The sequence below is a fragment of the Pteropus medius genome, unplaced genomic scaffold (assembly GCF_902729225.1).
Source record: "Pteropus medius unplaced genomic scaffold, Ma_sr-lr_union100, whole genome shotgun sequence".
In the NCBI taxonomy this organism is placed as follows: Eukaryota; Metazoa; Chordata; class Mammalia; order Chiroptera; family Pteropodidae; genus Pteropus; species Pteropus medius.
In genome coordinates, this window is record NW_024349799.1 from 17422700 (window position 1) to 17442382 (window position 19683).

The following is a 19683-nucleotide window of genomic DNA, read 5'->3' on the forward strand; positions in this document are numbered from 1 at the left end:
GTCTGTGAAATGGGTTTAATAATATTTGCCTTATAAGGTGGCTGAGAGGTTAGATGGGTGACAAGATTGGACATGGTTGGCACGCAGCAGGTGTGCAGGCAATGGTCCTTTGGTTCTTCTGCCCTGGGTGCTTATGGGCCTTTGGGAGTCAGGGCCTCGGCTGCCCAGGGCACAGCCCCGTGACTCCAGGAATGACTAATTCCACTCCAGCCATAAGCTCTTGGAAGCTCGCAGAAATAAGACTTTTTTTTTCCTTGCTTCATTAAACTCTTCTTGAGTAAGTGGAATGAGGATTGTCCTAATCCTTTGGCATGAGGCAGGGGTTCAGGGAGCTGGGAGAGACAGGCTTGCAGTGGCCTCCAGTCACTAGCAGACATCTGGGCAGGGTGGGGGAAGGGGGCACACAGTAGGCACCTTATCAGTGTGCTCAAGCCTTAGGAGAACACAGAGAAGGAGTGGGTAAGCTCTGAGTAGTCCCTGGGCTTTTCTCCTCTTCAAGTCTGTTTCCCTACCTTTAAAAGTGGACTGGGTGTCTTGGCTGCTTCCTCCCTGGGCTCCCCAGGTGACCTCAAGAGCTAGACTCTGGGGGCCATCCATCAGGGAGAGTACTGTTCTCGGGCCCTGTCACCACCCTCGAGTCATGGCTGCCAGCTTGCCTAGATGGGAATATCTACCCACCTTTGAGGCTGCTGCAACTGGAAACAAAGTTCTAGACCTCGTCGACCCAATGAGTTTGGTGCTTTCCTCTGTGGAGCCTCAGTCTCCCTCTCCACAGGCAGGAAGAGTCAGTACTGGGAGGGGTGGGTGACTGAAGTCCGGGGAGCCTCACCCTGGCCTCCCTTTGTCCACAGGTGTTCCTGGCCCTTGGGGAGCTGCTTCTGTCCTGCAACTGGGCAGTGGTTGCAGACATCCTGCTGGTAGGTGTGGGGGTCAGAGTGGGGGCTGGTCCTGGGGCCTCTTGAGCAGTGGGAGCTGAAGTCTGTTCAGCTCAGGGATGGACCTCTGCTGTTGAGTGGCCCAGAGGTTGGGAGGGGCTTCAGAGATCCCTGGGGTAGGGAACCAAGGTAACTGAACAGTTGTCTTTGACCAGGGGCCCCCTGACACTCTCAAACATCTCCTCTGACCATCACTTCCCATTTTGCAGATGAGCAGATAGAGGTTCAGAGAGGGCAGGTGCCTAGACCGAGGTCACACAACATGCAAAGGCACCGAGCCAGGACTGGGGCCCAGGCTTTTTGACTCCAGGGCTCCCTCCCTCTTCCCCTCTTTCTTGACTACACTCTTCAGCAAGCGAGCTCCTTGGCCCCCACTCTGGGCATGCTGGACTTTAGGGCTATAGCCACTGAGCCCAGGTGAGTCTAGATCGCCCCAGCTCCCATGTCAAGCCAGGGGGCCAGCTCAGGCTATAATGAGGCCTGATGCTGTCCTGACCACATAACTTCACTAGGTCCAGAGTCCAACCTCCCTGCCTCCTTCTCGGAGACATGCAGGGAAGGGCTTTAAACACTGATGGACTGTGCCCTTGTGAATAACACAGAGTCTCAGACCTAGGGGGACCACAAGAGCCCTCCTCCTGCCTCTTGGCAGGCTGGCACAGGTCAGTGCTGGGCACAAGGGAAACAGCAGCTTGGCAATTGGCTAAGAGCTGTCCTAAGGATGGTGTAGCTGGGGCACAAACCTGGATTCAGGAAACAGACCTGGATTTCAGCCCTGTTTCTGTCAGTTACTAGCTATGTGACCTAGGCAATTCACGTTGTGTTTCTGAGCCTCAGTTTCCCCATGTGGCGATGGGTATGAAAATGCCTGATGAGTTATTGTGAGGAAGAAATGAAATGATACGGGTGCAGCTTTTGCCCTGTGGCTGGCACAGAGAATGCTGGCCAGGGTGCTGATAGCTAGTCAGAGGTTTCTACTTTCTCATCTTTCATCTCCCAGAGATATCCTAGAGTCCTAGAATCTGAGAATGAAAGGGCTGTGGGGAAATGCAGTCATTTAATTAGCCAACAAGGCCTGCTTGAATATTACTGTGATTGGATGCTTACTTCCTATCTAGCTGTTCTGCCCCCTTCCCATGGGCCAGGCTCAGCAGGTGCAGACAGGCCTATTCTGTCTTTGAGTCTTGAGTGGGTGTATCAGCAGGAGGGCTGGCAGGTCTTCTCTTCTTTCTCCAGACAGAAAACTTGGACACCTGCCCATACTTGGCTACAGACCTTCTGAATGTCTTGGGCCTCAGTTTCCTTGTCTATAAAAAGGGCTAATCATACCGGCCTGGCAGGGTTTGCGAGAGAGACTGCAGGAAACGCTCAGTAAATGGGGAAGCAGGAAAGTGTCGACAAACATTTTCTTTAGTGGAATTGCTTACTTTTAGGCACAGGTAACTAGCCCCTAACTCTAACATAGCTGTTTTCTCAGATGGTTCAGATGGGGCTGAAACCTGCCACCTGCAGCTTCCTCCGCCTGCCCCCCACTGTGCTGCTCCCTTTTCCACATGACAGCCTCACAGATATGTGAAGACCGCGCCTGTGTCCCCCACAGTGTCTGTGTTTGAAAGAATGATTAACCTGGCTGAACAGGCTCTTTGTAGAGCTGTGTGTATGTTTGGGGCAGAGGTCGGGGAGAAGGGGAGGGCTGTGGGGCTGCTCAGCCATAGTTTGACCCATCTAGCTTTGCTGGGGAGCCATCTGGAGCTGCCCAGGGGGCCGGCTGGCCATGATTCAGACCACTTGGTGCTCCCTGGTGTTCTTCCCTGGCTCAGAGGCCTCCAGCTCCCAAAGCTTAGCAAGGCCCGCTACCCCAGGAAGGTTTTATGTCACGCCCCCCTTCCTTCCTACCTTCTTTAAGCCCCTTAATGAAAGATTGCTTTTGGATACTTTGGTGGTGGGAGCTGGACTAGTTCTTGCAGCCCTTGGAGCTTAGTCCTCTGGCAGAGAGGGGACACTCAAGGAGGGAGTGGCCTCTGGCCAAATGCAGATGAGGGGCAGGCAGGCTGTGAGTACCCGGTCTGTGGAATGGAGGGGCAGACTCCAGCTTGGAGCAGGGTGAGGAAAGAGTAGGGAATGAAGGAGACCTGCAGTGTAGACCACGCACACAGGAAGATGTGCTGAGGAGACAGGAGAGAGAGAATGGGAGCTGGAGTTGGCAGGAGTTGGTGTTGCTTTTCAGGAGATGAGGCAGGAGTAGCCTCCAGGGGCGGGAAGGAGGGAAAGGTGGAGAGAGGGCCAGGAGGATGTGGAGTGGCGGGTGAAGGGGCTGGGGGGAAGCAGCCTAGAATAGGATGGGGGCAGGAACTGTGTGGGGACATGGGTTTGCCAGGAAGTGCAGAAAGGTCCCACTTGCTGGCTTACTTTTGCTCCTGAGGCACAGGCAGTCTAATCAGGCACGTTCTAGGGAGCGAGGAGGCCCTCGATTGTGCTTCCCAGGCTATAATGACAAGTTAACTAATATCTGCTATTCCAGGGGTCCCCAACCTGTTAGGAACCAGGCCTCACAGCAAGAGGTGAGCGGCAGGCAAGCCCAGCTTCATCGGTATTTGCAGCCGCTCCCCAGCACTAGCATTACAACCTCAGCTCCACCTCAGATCATCAGGCATTAAATTTTCATAGGAGCATCAGTCCCTGGTGCCAAAAAGGTTGGGGACCGCTGTGCTACCCTCATCATACATGTGCCTGAGGAGTCGGTATAGGCCTCTCTGGCCTCCGTGTCAGTCCTGTCTCAGGGGCACTACTCTCTTTGATCGCTTAGCCACAAGTAGGAGAAGCCAGATTCTTTCTGGAGAAGAGACCTCAGAGGCTCTCTCTCTGGTCCAGTGGTTCTCAAACTTTATTGATTCAGGTTTGGGGAGCTTGTTGCAAATTGAGCTTCTAGGCTCTCTATCCTCAGCATCTGATTTAGTGGGATTATGCTGAGGTCTAGGGATCTGCAGTTCTAATGAGCTTCCCACGTGATCCTTATGTAGATGTTTCTCACAGCATACTTGGGGACCACTGGTCTAGCGTAGCCAGCTCCCTATTCCATGAATCCTCTGCAAAATTCTGATGAGCACTGTTCATCCCATTGTTCACATACCCTCTGACAAGGAGCTTCCTCCCTGAATTCCGGATAGCCCCTGTTTCCTGGTGGCTCTGTTGGTGAAAGGATCTGGCTCCATCACAGCCCGGAACAACTTCAGATCTAGCAAGCTCCCTCTAGCCTGGCTGGACCCCAGAAGGCTGTGTTTCCTGAAAAGTTGACATTGTGTCTCTTGGGCTTGCATCTCTTCAGGCTGAGATCTCTGCCTCCCCGAATCTATTGATGGTGTCTCCACCTGCCTTCCAACCCTCCTATCTTTCTGGGCTCCACTCGGGGTACCCCAGAGCCAGTTTCACCCCAGGAGTGGGGAATAGAGCAGAAGGGGAGCTCACTCCCTCTCCCAGATTTGTCCTCTGGGGTTCTGGAATCCAGCTGCCAGGCTCATCTCCCTCCTCCTCAGCAGATTTCTTCCTACCCCCTGAAGAGTTATCACCCTCCTCTTCTCCTGCTGACCCTGTCTCAATTCTTCCCTGCTTTGCTTTCTGCCCCCCAGATAGCTGTCTGCTCACATTCCCAGGGGTGTCTGGGTGTGAGGACTGAGTGGGGATTGCAAGAGGCAGGCTGCCAGGAAGTCTGCACCTGGTGGTTGCCACTCTGACTTTCTGTAGGCCCGTGGTTGGCGCTGGTTATGCCCCAGGCTATAAAGGGAATAGCTCTTCTAAGAAGGGAAAGTCAAAAACAGAGGTGTTTTTGTCTCAGAATAGAGTGAGCCTGGAGTTTTGGGAACCCAAAAGCCTCTCACTTCTAAAATTACCAGCTGGACTCTCCACCTGCTGGTGGGCCCAGCTGTGGCCCCTGATTATGTGGAGACACAATGCGGACCCAGAACAGACTGGGGGAGACTTACCTTTTCTGCCACTGGCAGCAGTGGCTTGGTGTTGGCCCAGCTGGTTGGCATTCCTGGGAGGGGAAGATGGAACCATCTTTTTGGACACTCAGGTCCCATCCTCTAGGAGGCCCTCCCCTTTTCCCCAGAACCACCAGTGAGTAATCACAACATTATGGGGTGAGAAGAAAGAGCTTAGGGAAGATGCAGAGCTGTGGTCAGTTCCTTCTTAGGCCTGTTGGCAGGTGGTGGTGATGGGTGGGAGGCCCAGCTTCTCTCGCCACCTGGAAAGAGTAGCTCAGCACCAGTGACTCTGGGACTAGCTAGTTACCCATAGGAGTGATTCCTGCCACTCTGCCCTGCCCACCCACAAGGCCCCTCTCACAAATCCCCTGTGGCTCCTGCTCACAAAGGGACACCTTTGCTCACACTCTCCCCTGCCCTTAATGCCCTTCCCCAATCTCCCTGCCAGTTACCTGTTTGCAGGGCTAAGGATGAACTTGCCCTTTTTATCCTTCTCTCTATTTTCCAAATGTTCTAGAACAGACATATAAACATTCCTGGAAAGATTCCTCCTTGTTCACAGCAGCAGAGTGGTCAAAAGGCCAGGCCATGGAGAGAGAAGGCCTGAAATCAAAGCCCGCAGCCCTGCAGTTTCCTGGCTGGGCAATCCTGGGCAAGTTCCCCTTCCTGTGGAAGATTTCCTCACCTATAACATGTGGATAATAATTGTATCTTTCTCATGATTTGGTTAAATAGATATATAAAATATATATACATATGATATATAAAAACATGCAGGAAGCATTTAATACATTTAATAATTATTATCATTATTATTCTCTGATGGGCTCAGATTGTGGACATTTAGGTCTTGGGGATAAGGCTATGTGGTGGGAAGCTCTCCTGTGGGTGCCCTGTAGGGACTGTGTGACCTGTGGCTTCTGCTTGAACCCCTTCCTCCACCCACCCCCTCCTGCTGCAGCCCTGGGTTCTGGCAGGGTTTCTCCTGGGACCAGTCTCCCAGATGGTTCTACTTGATTTATTTAGTTGGCATACTTTCAGCTAGTCCCTTCTGTACCTGGTACCTTGCTGTACCCCAGGGAGCCCAAGAGAAATAAGACAGGAGCTTTGCTGCCAAGATAATGTAAGGGTAAGAAGCAAAGAGGGAACTGTCCCAATTGTGGGGGACATGTGTCCACTTAGGGGTACACATAGGGGCTGTGGGAGCTCAGGGTAGACCCTTGAACTCTGGGAAGGCTTCACAGAGGAGATGACCTAAAGGTCAATCCTGAAGGCCAAATAAGGATGCTCCAGCTGGACCAGAGAGGGGAAGGCTTGCCAGGCAGAAAGCATAGCATGCTCAAATGCCTGGAAGCATTCTGCCTCCTAGAATCATGGGGCATTATTTCTGTCTGATGTCCACATAAAGCTCCAGATACCAGATGAAGAATAATAATGAGCACAACCCTCCATGTAGGTATAGTTTTTATCTCCATTTTGGGTTGAGGAGACTGAGGCACAGAAAGGCGAAGCACCTGGCCCGGTCACACAGCTGTTGAGTGGGGATCTGGGATTGGAACACCGACTATCTGACTCCAGAATTCATATTTCTAACCTCCCCACTCTCTTCCGTGGAGTCAACCAAGCCTGCCTTGGTGTCTGTCCAGTGGGGCTTGAATTTCCTGAGAGAAGGGGTGAGCTGTCTGTACCATCCTACCCAGTGCCCACACATGTAGACACCTGGCTTGGTACCCACTCTTTACCCTACCAGCCTGCACTACTGACTCCTGGGTCCCTGAGCTGGGGTACCCCAGCCCCATCACTGTTGTCACAGCCATGCCTGGTTCCCACTTGGTTCAAGAGCAAACCTTCAACAGGGGTATCCCTCGTCAGGGGACTTGGCAGCCCCATCCTGGGGGACTGGGGAGACTTCCTGAGACTTGGAGGGGTCTGACATTCTGGTGGTGGGGCTTCAGGCATTGGGGTCATTGACTCCCTCTTATCTTACTCTCTTGGCCAACCTATCACACCCCCAGGCAAGTCCTTGGCAAATGGGGAGCAGGGGCTGGCTATGAGGGGCATCTACTCTTTGCCCTCACTTGGGGAGTTCCCCTGGTGCTCCTGTGTCTTGCAGTCAGTGGTGGTGCCCAGATGCCGAGGGACAGCAGAGGCGCTTCAGATCACAGTGGGCCACATCCTAGGAGACGCTGGCAGCCCCTATCTCACTGGACTTGTAAGGCTGGGTGGGCGGCTGAGCTGCAGGCATGCCCTAGTGTGTGGGGGGTGGGGAAGGTCTGGGGGGTGGGGACCTACACATGATGAGACCTAGAGGCTGGTCTGGTGGACCTGGCAGACCAAGCCTCCCTCCTCTGTAGATCTCCAGCGCCCTGCGAGCCAGGCGCCCCGACTCCTACCTGCAACGTTTCCTCAGTCTTCAGCAGAGCTTTCTGTGCTGCACCTTCGTCATCGCCCTGGGGGGCGGCTGCTTCCTACTGGCTGCACTGCACCTGGAAGGAGACCAGGACCAGGCCAGGCAGCCTGACACAGGTACCCCTACCTCTCTTACCCATGCCGGAGTCAGAGCTAAACTCTGTAGGAGCAAGGAACACTGGCCACCCCCTGAGCCCCTGGCCAGTTTACTTGTTCAATTATTTATTCATTCATTCAAAAATAGTTATTATGCCCTTGTTATGTGCCAGGCAGGCAAGGTTGCAGATGTTGGGGAGTGAATGCCAAGTCCAAGCCCTCATGGAGCCAGTGCTCTAGAAGGCACAGATAGACAAAAAACAAAACAAAACAAAACAAAACAACAGAAAAAGGAAAAGATAAAGTATATTTGAGATGATAAGTGCTGCAGAGAGACATAAAGCAGGAAAGTGGGTGGAGAGGAGCAGGTAGGGGCAATTTTTGAAAGGATGGTGAGGGAGGTCCTTACTGCACAGGTGACGCTGAAACCGAGATTTGGAAGAGGTGAGGGAGTGAGCTATGCAGCTCTCTGGGGAAGGTGCTTCCTGCAGAGGGAACAGGTAGTGCAAAGGCCCTGAGGTGGGAATGTACCTGATGTGTTTGAGGACCGGCAAGGAGGCTAGTGTGGCTGGAGCAGGGGCAAGAGGATAGAGATGAAGGTGGCAGTAATGGGGCCAGAGTATGGGGAGTTCGGGGAGCCCTTGTAGGGACCGTGTGGCTTTAACTCTGAGTGAGATGGGAGCACTGTGAAAAGTCCCAAGGCATCTGTTTTATATTGCAAAAGCACCACTCTGGATGCTGTGTCGAGAACAGACTGTAGGAGCTTGGCGTTGAAACAGAGAGACCATAGGAAGCTCTGCAGCTATCAAGGGAGAGCAGTGGGGCTGGGACCATGGTGATGGCATTGAAGGTAGGGAGAAGGGGTTGGATCTGGAATTTATTTTAAAAATGGAAGCTAGAAGATTTCTTGACAGACTGCCCAGGCCTGGTCCCAGAGCACCTTTGTCTTCTTTGGGGCTGACTGAGCCTCTTTCCTCCCACAGGGATACCAGACAGCAAGGAAGTAGACAGCAAGGACATGGAGAGACTAAGCCTGCTTTCCGGAACCCAGGCCTCCACAGAGGACCCCTGAGGCCCCTGCCCTGCAGTGGGGAGATCCCACTCACCCTGCCTGCACCCCTCCCATTGGCTTCCACAGTGTCAGTGCCTCTGCTCACCTTTGGCTGTTGCTCAGGGACTCTGGCTTGCTGCACCTGCCACTTCTTCGCTCCCAGCTAGAGATCTGGCAGTACCTGCATTTGGACTGGGAATTGAGCTGTCAGCACCCTCTGTGGGAGGCCTGGGCCTGTGCCTGCACCTAGCACGAGGCTACTCCAGCCTGGAGTTCTCAGCCTGGCTGCCGGTGGGCCCCAATTAAAGTATGGCCAATACAAGCCTACGGATTTCTGGCCTTTGGACTGTTATGTTATTTATAGCCTTGAGGCGCCTGTGCTGGGAGTAGAAGCAGGAGAGGAAGAGGTGGGCAGTCCTGGCCAAGGATGCGGGGCTGCCCCTGAAGTGGGGAAACTGAGGTAGCTGCTCAGATGGGTCTCTAGGCATCATCCTAACCCTGGACATCCCACTGTAACTCAGCTTCCCCACTCTGCAGGCTCAGGGGGGCACAGGATAGCCTCTGTGTGAATTTATCCTCTGAACAAAAGGTGGGAGCTGAATCCGTAGTCTTGGAGATATTCTGCTAGGGTACTGGTGTTGGGGTGTGGCTTCAAGTTCCAAGGAACTACATGGAGGAGTGCTCAACCCTCCACAGACCCAGCTGCTGACGAACGATGCTGGGGTACTCACGTGGTTGTGCATGGGCATTCCTGGCTGTGCCCTCCGCTGCACCCCACCCCCTACAGCCCACGCTCTGACCCCAGCATAATCCATGGGGAGGGCTGGCTCTGTGGGACTCACATTTGCCACTGGGTTCAGAGCAGCTGGGCACAGCGGGCCCTGCAGGATATCGACAGCTTCTAGGCGGGCAGCAGTGGGGTGGCATGTTATTTCCGCCTGTGAGCATGAGTTTCTCTCCCCCTCCCCTGGTGCCCAGCCAGGCAATCACTCGTTCACTTGCTGATCACCCTCTTCACTGTGCCAGGCTGTGTCTGACTCCCAGCAGTTGTGGGCAGAGCAGAGACCCAGCCTCACACTCACCTCCTCACCCTTGATTGCTCCATCCCTGCCCTCTGTGGTGTCCTCCCTGTGCCTTATTGGTGGATGGGATAAATTCCAGGAGCTGGACTCTCCAGCTCAGCCCACGCCTATCTCCGATCCAAGCCCTCCCCCAGGAGCGGCCATCACCAAGTTGACCAGCCTCTCAAATCGCAATTTGACAATTGGAGCTCATGAAATGGTATGCCCCATTGTAAGAAAAAGGATCAGTGAGGATACTTGGGAAGGGTTCTGAACCCAGTTATAGTGTGGGTGGGGAGTTCCTATACTACCAAGCAATTCTCTGATACCAGCTGATGTCCTACAATTCAACTCAATTCTGACGCATTCTACTCAGAGATAGTGTCAGATCCACAGGTTAAGAGTTCAGTCCTGCAAGACTACCCCCACCCCTGCTCCCCCACTTCAGATGCCAATCCCAAGTCCAGGTTGTTACCTGTGCTTCTCACCAACTGGCTATGAACCAGAGGTTCCCACCACTGCCTCCTTGGGTTTGATTAATTTTCCAGAGTGGATCATAGAATTCAGGAAACCCTTTTACTCCTTAGATTACCATTTTGTTATAAAGGATATAACTCAGGGACAGCCAGATGGGAGAGATGCATAGGACAAAGTAGAGAGAAAGGGCTTAGAGCTTCTGTGCCCTCTCCAGGTGCCACTCTCCCCAATTTCCATGTGTTCACCAACCTGGAAGCTCCTGAATCCTGTCCTTTGGGTTTTTATGGAGGCTTATTACATAGGCATGATTGATTAAGCCATTGGCCATTGGTGATTAAGCTAGACCTCCAGTGTTCTACCCTCCCTGGAGGCTGGGGGACTGGTAGGACTAATCACATGGTTGGTTCCCCCTCCATAAAGTCCCCACCATAAAGTCCCCATCCTTAGGTGGGGTCCAAAAGTCACCTCGTTAACAAACGACACCTTTACTACTCTTATCGCTTAGGAAATTCTGAGGATTTTTGGAGCTCTGTACCAGAAATGGGGAGGAATACCAAACATATATTTCTTATTTAAAATCACAATATCATACTTAGTTTATCTTGAGAACGAGGCAGCCAGTTTGTGGGGAAGCCAGAATGCCATGGTCCCTTCTGCATTCACTGGCTGTGTGACCTCTTCCTGTCTTCTCTGAGCTGCAAACTCCCCAGCTATATTTAAGAGGTGTGTTGAATATGGCCTTTCCAGCCCAGGCCTCAAGTGATTTTCATAGGCTGGATCTAGGTCCACAGAAACCTAGGTCCAGGGTCTGAATGTTCCTCCCTAAAGCCTTGGGGAAAACCTTTGTGAAGCTCTGCTCCCAGAAAACAAGTGAAAGCTTCCCAAGAGTCAGAATACCAATCACCCTCTCCTCCCTTACCCGAGTCCAGTGCCTGGGGAGAAAGATCAGAAACCTCATTCATGCCAGTTCCAGAAACATGAATTGGTATCAGTGGATGCCTATGATGCTGTTAGGCAGGGAATCTGACTAGCCCTGCCCTTAGATCTCACAGCCCAAGATAAGACAGGGAAACACTTGGCTATGCCAAGTGAGGCACATTGATGGGCAGAGGAAGGGATTGCATTCTGCAGAAGCCTTTGGGTAGGTGGCCTAGGAACTGGTAAATAGCGGGAGAAGGTGTGGGAGAAGAGGATTCCCAGTGGAAGGAACAGGACAGGCCAAGGTGCAGGGGAATGGAGGGCTATGCTGTGGCTGGAGAGGACAAGGTGCGTATGTTTTGGAGGAGGAAGAGGAGGCAGGAGAGACTGGCTGGGACCAGAGGGGCTCAGATGCCAGCTGAGGAGCTGGGACTTTAATCTTGTAATATGGGATTGTTTCTTCTAATTCCAGTGCATTCTGGTGTTTGGGTTGCTGGGCAGGGCAGGGTGGTACCTCCTAGGCCTGAGCTAGACAAAATGCTCAGCTAGGAGTTTATAGGATTTTATAATCCAAAGCATTTTGAGTCAGGATGGGAGGTCCAGTGCTAGCGGACTTTGGGAAGGAAAGACCAGTATCTACTCTGCAGCCAACCGAGGCTCCAGCTTTACTGAGCTCCTACATCCTGCCACACTGGGGCTATTTCCTCAGGCTTCACTAGGCTGAGACCACAGGTGTTGGTCTGTGAGAGTCCAGCAATTCAGACTAGAGTGGCCACCAGAACACAACATTCTGGCCTGAAGGGCACTTGCTGGGTAATCCTAGTCCCTGATACTCTGGACTTGTTTGTTGGGAATGTTGAGGAGGGAATGCACTGCTCAGCAGGTCGAGGTTCTCAAGCCTGACTTGCTCACTTAATGTGTTAATTGCTCTTCCCAGCCACATGCTGCATTACAAGTCCCAGGTGTCATCCTGGCACACAGTGTGCCTGTCAGTGTGCATGTGCCTGTGTGTGCTCATTTCTGTGTTGGTGTGTGAGCATGTAAGGGTGTGTTTATAGGGTACTGATAAAAGCTCTTCCACCCTGGCTTCAGGCTTGAGGGTTGAACACCTACATTGAGATGATCACCGCAACCCTGGTTTGTTCCCTTGCAACACCAAACATTGGTCTATCTTGTTTTATTCCCTGAAGTATCTGTTTTTCCTCCATGCCTGGGTAGTTCTGTGTGGTTGTTTGGTTTAATGCAGCCTCTAAAGATAGAGCTGGCAGGAGGCAGGCAGAGGTTCCTGGAGCCAAGGTTTATCCAACACAGGGAGGTATATGACTACTGTGCTCCTTCTGTGTGGCCATATCAGGGTTGTAGGGTTGTGTGAAACAGAAACAGACTATCTTAAGTAAGAAAGAAATTTGTTGGAAACATATCAGGAGTTCATAGAATCAATGGGAAGGTTGAAGATTCAGGATCCAGGGTCCCATGGGCTATCTTATTGAGTGGGAGGGGCTCCAGACAAATTTGCCCTCTCCTTTTGCCATCCTATTCAGGATTTAAAGCACAGGACCAGAGTGTTTGGTTGGAGCCTATGCCCATGCATGATTTATAGCTCCATTAAGACCAGGAAACCGGGATGCTGTTAGGAAGGGAGATGGACTCTGAGCATTAAAACAAAAGAACAGTGAAAGGGGAAAAAAGACAAAAAACAAAAACAAAAACAAACATGGTGTCCATTATAATGATCTTGGGCAGGCCGCTGGTCCTCTCTCAGATGAGGCCTTTCTAAGGGAAAAGGAAGAAACTGGACTTAATGTCCTTCAAGGGATTCTCATTTCTGATGGTCTGGGTCTGTGATCAAAGAAGGATGAAGCTTCTATAATTTAGAAAATGTTAAAAATGTTCAAATGACAGAACAGGAACTTCTGTGTTAGTGGGGACTCAGAGCCATCTGTTCTGAGCAAGAGAGAGAGGCAGAGATGAAGCATTCTGAACAAAATTTGTGAGGCAGCCCCAGGCTGGGGGATGGAGGGGGTACAACAAATCCCCAACTTGGCAACAGCAGGAGCAGAGAGGAGGTACCTTCTATTCACCTGTGCGTGGTGACCTGTGGAGAAGGTAATCGAAGGGTGGAGGCAAATGACACATGGAAGCTAATGGAGGGTGGAGTCAATTAGGGAGAAAATGCCTTTTTCAAAAGGGCCAGAAGAGGAATCTGGCTGGTTTCTGAGTCACTCAGAGCAACAGACACATGATGCAAATCAACACATACTTCCTGAGCACCTGCTAAATGTCATTTGCTCATTCAATCAACAAACATTCTCTGAACATCTCCTCTGTACTAAACTGTGGAGATGAATCAGAGTATGGGCCCTCGAGGCTCACAGCCTTCTGTGGGGTGTGTGTGTGTGTGTGTGTGGTGGATTCGTGTACAAACATAATCAGCATGATGTGTTTAGTGTGACGGAATGATACACAGGTTACTCAAGTAACCCAGAAGAGGAAATTATAATTGTTTAAGTTGGTCAGGGAGGGCTTCCTGGAGGAAGTCACGTCTGTACTGGGTTTCTTAAGGACAAGTAGGAGGAATGAACTAGGTAGACAGCATAGGCAGAGCATGACTAAAGGGCCTGGGGGGTGGGGGGTTGCCCATGTGACGCTCTCCATGGTTCTGAACCGTCATTGCTTTAGTAGGACAAAGGCTTTTGCGTTGAGGGGAGAGCAGGAACTATACATAAATGTGCCCAATTCCTGCCACTCCTCTAGGCTCTAGGAAGTATAATTACTGTGACTGAATTCAAGGAGCTCTATTTTCAGTGTGGCGGAATGTAATTTTGAGAGATGGGTAGTAGGATTTGAGGCTGGAGATTGGCATGGGTCATGAGGGGTTATGAAGGGTCTTGAGATCATGTTAAGGAACTTAGATATTGTGATCCTATAGGCAGTAAGGAGCTATGGAAAGGTATTGTGCAAGGTAGTAATGGGGTCATATATATGATTTATAAAGTTGCTGGCAAGAAATATGGAAAAAGACTGGAAGGAAAGTTGGAGCAGGTGGTGTTGAGCTTTAAAAGGGTCCAAGTGAGACCTAGAGAGTTTTGAGCTAAGGCAGTGAGCAATGGGGACATTGAGAGATTTAAAGAGAAAAAAATGGACAGGACCTAGATGTAGGAGTTGAAGGAGGAGAAGGAGTCCCAGATGGCTCCCAGGTATTCTGCTCAGTGACAATGTGGATGATGGAGCTGTTTGTCAAGAAATAAATGATACCAGGGTGGGAGAGGTTTAGGGGAAAGATGACTTCAGTTTTGGATGTGCTGAATTCAAGGTGCTGTGGGATGTCTGGGGTGGGGGGATGTGCAGGAGACTGCATATGGACCTAGTGCTTGGTGATGAGGCCACATCTAGAGATGATTAGGGTGTCATGGGCATGGGATGATTGATGATTGGGGGACTGGGAAGGGGACCTTAGGGCCCAGCTTAGAGCCATAATTGTGTCTCCTTCACAGCTGGGCACAGTCCTACAGTCAGATACTGTGTTCTAGTTGGCGCCATTACACATGAGGGTCATTGCTGGGGCCCATTCTCAGCCCCATGGAGCTCCTAAGTCTGTCTTTGCCTGTTAATCACTTGTCATCCCAGGCTAACCAGTGGAACTTCCTCTATCTGGGTTTGCAGGCTTGAGCTCAGCAAACTGGAAAGAGGCAGCAAGGCAACTTTCAGAATGAAATGTTTTCCTAACCCTTCCGTCACAGTCATTCATACCCAACATGCCGAAGCATATTTTTAGTCACTTCGCAGAATTTAAAATACACCTCGAAGGCGCCAAGAAACACCAGCTTGGGGATTAACTCTGCTCACAAGAGGCAGTAGGGAGGATGTGGAGGGGTGCCTCATGCTGTGTCACCCTTTTGCTATGTCATGATTCATTGTGGCCGACACCCTCACAAGATGCACCTGCCTGTGGACACTGGGTCTGGAGCAGTCTGTAGTGGGAACTGAGCTCCCAGAGCAGGGGTTTTGTATCAGAGCCCTGGGTCAGCACCAACCCTGTCACTGACTAGTCACATATCCATGATGGGGTCATTTCTGGGCCCTGAGACCTCTCTGTGAAACACAAGATAATTCTGATTTCCCAGGCTCTGTCTAGTTCTACCATTTTGTCTTCAGCACTTTGTACAGGATTTTAATTTCAATCAAAGCTTCAAACAGATGAGTGGGGAAGGGTTGGGGAGGGGGTCACAGAACCACGGCACTTCTGAGATTGGTGAGAGTGGTGATTGTGGCCCTGAACGCAGAAGCTACCCGACCACTCCCCAAGGGAGACAGAACTCCACACTCTGCTGACCACTCATAGACTTCCAGACTGAATCCTATCCTCCTATCTACCCCCAGAGAGGGAAACTAAGACCCAGAGGGAGTTAGGGGTCTAGTCCAGGGTCATGCTACCCTCCAGGGCAGAGCTGCACTAAGACCCAGCCTCCTGTCTTCCATTCAGGGCTCTGTCCCTTACCTAGTGCACAGCTGGAAGTCCGATGCTTGAGGATGCCACACCCTCAGGAAAAAATGCCCCTTTTTAATGCCCTGCTTCTGGTGGGCTTCAAATGGAGCTCTGGCTCTCTCTGCCAGGAGCTGCTTCTTGGTTTGCCAGGAGTAAGGTCTCAGCATACACACAAAAATGGGCCCAAGGGGAGATTGGGGGCTGGATATGGGTTTCCCTGGGGAGGTGGCCAACATAGCCTTCTGTGCCTGTGGAGGACTGGGTCCTGGACCAAGCCTCCACTGGTTACACTTCTTGAACTGATTAAATCAGGGCGGGTGAATAGCTGCTGGAGTGGCCACCGGCTCTCCTACAGGCGCCCAGACTTAGCTGAGACCCTCCCTCCATGATGTCCAGATGCCTTGAGCTCCAGCCTTCGGCTGTCTCCCAGAGTCTCCGCCAATAGCCCACTCGCGTGGAAGGGCATGGGGAGGGAGGGCATTGAGTAGGTGCTGGAGAGTGCACCTATTGCTACCTCCGTAGCTCCCACAAGCCCCCTCCGTTGCCCGCCTCCGTAGTCGCGCGGCTCCAGCGTGACTGCGCCCCCGTCGGGCGGGAGGGACTCAGCCCTAGGGCCCTCCACCGCCTCCCTGCCCCCCGGGGCAGCACGTGCGAGGCGGAGCTGTGGCTCCTGCTTGGAGCTGATTGGGCGCAAACTGGTGGGCGGGGCCGGACCTCAGCTGTCAGAGCTGCCTCGGCGGCGACGGCGCATCGGGCTGAACCGTAGCCGCGCCGCAGCCGGGGCCGGAGTGCAGGAGCCGACCGGGTCCGGCCGGGATGGTGCAGCGACGGCTCCGCGGCGCACACACGCACTGAGTGGGCCCAAGCTGGGCCGCGCGTCCCCCGCGCCCCCCGCCGCCCCGATCCCGGCTGGCATGATGTGCCTGGAATGCGCCTCGGCGGCGGCGGGCGGCGCGGAGGAGGAGGAGGCGGACGCCGAGCGGCGGCGCCGGCGCCGGGGGGCGCAACTAGGGGCTGGCGGTGGTGGTTGCTGCGGGACGCGGGCAGCGGGCGCCGCTGGAGTCGCGGCCGCCGACGATGAGGTGCAGACGCTGTCCGGCAGCGTGAGGCGGGCCCCTTCCGGACCCCCCACCACCCCCAGCACCCCCAGCTGCGCAACTGCTGCCAAGGGCCCCGGCGCGCAGCAGCCCAAACCCGCCAGCTTGGGCCGCGGGCGGGGGGCAGCCGCCGCCATCCTCAGCTTGGGCAACGTGCTCAACTACCTGGACAGGTACACCGTAGCAGGTGAGCTAGTGCCCCACCCAGCCCGAGAACCAGGATCCCTTGCCTAGAGGTACCCCTGCGAGCCTTTGGTCCCAAACCTTCAATATCCAAGCCTTACGTGGGGTCCTTAAGTGCCCTCGGCTCAGGCACAACTGGGCAAGTGATGCCCTGTGATCCACGGGTCCAATCCAAGGACTGCCCCCCACTCAGGGCCAGAGGTTGAGACAGTCCCCACCCCTGGAGTAGTCCGCGCGTCCTCGCCAGCCCTTGACGTCCCATCCGTTGTCCTCTTTTCCGAGAGTCTCCTTGCGTCTCTCTGCGTTTTTGCCTCTGCGCCCCCTTCCGCCCCCGCCTCAGATTCTCGGGCCTCTCCTCCCCTTCCCCCAGCCCAGGCAGTCTGTCGGTCGGTAGCAGATCAGTTCCTTCCTTCCTCCGCCGCCTCCACTCCTCTGCGTGTGTGCGGCGAGTGCACGCGCCTCTTGCGGGTCTGAGCCTGGGGAGAAAGCGTGTGCACGCGGGCGGCGCGGATGTGTGTGTAAGCGTGTGAGCGCGTGGCTGACAAAGGCTCCAGGCTGCGGGGAGAAGAGGGCGGGGCGGGGCGGGTCCGTGGCGCCTGGGGACCCAGGATGCGGTTTGCAGCTGGCCCTGGCTAGAGGCCCAAAGACGCTTCCCCCTGCTTTATGGCGCCTGGTGCCTGGAATAGAGTGGAGGCCACTAGGCCTAGAGAGGGGCTGCCTCATCCTCTGTGAGCATCTCTGGGAACCAGACTTGGGGATGTGGTGAGGATCCATAGAACAACTGGGTTCTAGTCCCAGATTTGCCGCTCCTGTACTTGGTGTGTGACCTTGGGCTAGTATCAGCTTGTGTTTAGGTCTGTTTCTCCCGTTTGTGAGGTGGTTGATCTCTGGGCCTTTTGGGGATAGATGGGGGACTGGAATTTCAGTCTGCCGGCTCCCCTCCTTCAGTTCTTAGGGATCTGTGAGTAGAGACTTCCTCTAGATTGAGCTGCCCCTAGGTGGGAATGGTGCAGCTTTGAGAGAAAAGGACTCCATGGCTAGGCTGGCATATAGTTCAGGGGGAGAGTGGTGACTGTGTACCTGGCATGCTGTCCCAGAATCTGCCTAACTACAGCTTTGTAAAATCTGGAACTAACAAAAAAAAAAAGAAAAAAGAAAAAGAAAAAGAAAAAAAAGAAAAAAAAGATAGCTGGAGGAATTTTGGACAGACTCTAAAAACAACTTTGTGGTGATCGAGGGGAGAGCCTTGCATAAACCAGACACCCACCTGGGTCCCCTTCTCCGGGCCTCAGTCTCCTCCTCTGTTGATTGGGGTTTTGTGTCAACTAGAAGGGAAGAACTCAGGTGGGAGAGCAGAGGCTTCCCCTCCCCCCACTCTCATATTCAAAACCCTCCGCTCTCCATTCCTCTGCTGCGAGGAGTTGGAAGTGGGTACCAGTGGCATCAGTTTCTGGGGTGGGCTCTCCCCAAGGGGCTCTTACTTTGGTCTGGTGAGCAGGAATACCCAGCATGGCCCAAGTGCACCAGCCCCTGTCATGCATGTGCCTGCCTGGGACCTTGGAGCTTAGGTGCCACCCTAAGGTGGGAAGAAGTCAGAGAACATTGTGACCTGTAGTCAATGCAAAATAGACTTCTGTGTACAGATGGGGAAACAGGCCCCTGTACAATCCTTGTCCAAGATGGCTCAGAGAGTGCACAACAAGGCTGGCGTTAGATCTACCAGTAAGCCCCGCCTAGGAAGAGGTTTCCCACCCTCTCTCAGTTAGGCAATGAATGGTGCTGCTTCTGGCACTGTAGCACTTTCCAACTTGTTTTTTTTTTTTTCTGGCTCCAGCCCACCCCCTCCAATACTCTCAGGGAAGCTGACTCTGCCAGGGGCTGAGGGGATGAGGGTAGGATCAAGGAGGTGTGGTGTTTATCTGCCCCAATCCTGACTTCAGTCCCAGAACCAGAATATCAGAATGGAGGAGGAAGATAGGAAATTTCCGGTGAATTGGTAAAGGATGGGGGTGGGAGCAGTGGCTAAGAGAGGCATAGGGCAGTAGGGAGGAAGGTCAGAAAACCCTGTGCAAATTCCGCCTGGGTTATGCAGCCCTCCCGGTTCAGGCCAGGGCTGCAGCTTGTGCACTGCCCCGCTTCCAACACAACATACACAGATTTCCTCTCCGGATAAGCCTAGCTTTCTCTCCCTCTCTTTATGGTAGGTTCCCCAACAGCTCCCTGCCGCCAAATTCAGTTTTTAGGAAGATTTACTGTCTCTATGGCAACTACGATGGCTTGATGGGTCAAACAGGAGAATGGTCATTCCAGGTCTGAGTCCACCTGTTGCTGGCTGGCCCAGCTGAGAGAGAGAGCAAGGGATGCTGACACTCTGCTGGTCAGTCACCTTTGATGTTCCTGCCTACTTGGCCCCTCAGGAACTCACTATCTGGCCCTGGCTTCCCTTCAAAGAATAAGAGGAGTTTCCACTCTTTTCCTTTAAATTCGTCCTGTGTATTTCTGTCTTCATGGTATAGATCGGCTCTGTCCAAAAAGAATATAATGCAAGCCCCCACGTATAATTTAAAATTTTCTAGTAGCCACGTAAAAGAGTGAAAAAAAATAAGTGAAATTAATTAATATGTTTTATTCAACTCAATATACCCAATGTTTTTCGACATGTGATCAGTATAAAAGCTATGAATGAAATATTTTGCCTTCTTTTTCATAATAAGTTTTGAAACCCAGTGTGTGTTTGACATTTATAGCACATGTTGATTTAGATGAGCTGCATTTAGGGTACTCAACAGCCACAGCGGCTGGGGCCATTGCAATTGACAGCACAGGTCTAAAGTCTTCGATGCCAGAGTTCGGAGTCCAAGCTCTTCAGCTACCAGCCTTGTGACCTTGGTGATGTCACTTGAGCCTTCTGGGTGATCATTTCCTCCTCTCTACCTCCCGGGTGGTGTGGAATAAATGAGAATGTCTCTTAAGCATCTGGGACAGGG

The 19683-nt window shown here is 52.8% G+C and overlaps 2 protein-coding genes across 11 annotated transcripts in view; both read left to right on the top strand.

Annotated features, from left to right (window-relative positions):
• The window catches only part of SPNS3 (SPNS lysolipid transporter 3, sphingosine-1-phosphate (putative)), a 42047-nt gene extending 33234 nt beyond the window's left edge, over positions 1-8813 (top strand). For 3 of the 6 annotated variants that reach the window (XM_039886432.1, XM_039886434.1, XM_039886431.1), the window contains 4 exons: positions 852-917; positions 7032-7130; positions 7273-7444; positions 8407-8813. In XM_039886432.1, coding sequence (XP_039742366.1) covers positions 852-917; positions 7032-7130; positions 7273-7439 — 332 coding nt within the window. In that variant the 3' untranslated portion in view covers positions 7440-7444; positions 8407-8813. Of the gene's footprint in view, positions 1-851; positions 918-2412; positions 2593-7031; positions 7131-7272; positions 7445-8406 lie in introns of those variants that run through there. The other 3 variants (XR_005658083.1, XR_005658084.1, XM_039886433.1) reach the window with 3 other exon arrangements.
• A 7313-nt stretch (positions 8814-16126) lies between these two features.
• SPNS2 (SPNS lysolipid transporter 2, sphingosine-1-phosphate) overlaps positions 16127-19683 on the top strand; it is a 35968-nt gene continuing 32411 nt past the window's right edge. For 3 of the 5 annotated variants that reach the window (XM_039886427.1, XM_039886428.1, XM_039886430.1), the window contains exon 1: positions 16194-16700. In XM_039886427.1, the coding sequence (XP_039742361.1) occupies positions 16331-16700 (370 nt within the window). In that variant the 5' untranslated portion in view covers positions 16194-16330. Of the gene's footprint in view, positions 16701-19683 lie in introns of all 5 variants that reach the window. The other 2 variants (XM_039886429.1, XM_039886426.1) reach the window with 2 other exon arrangements.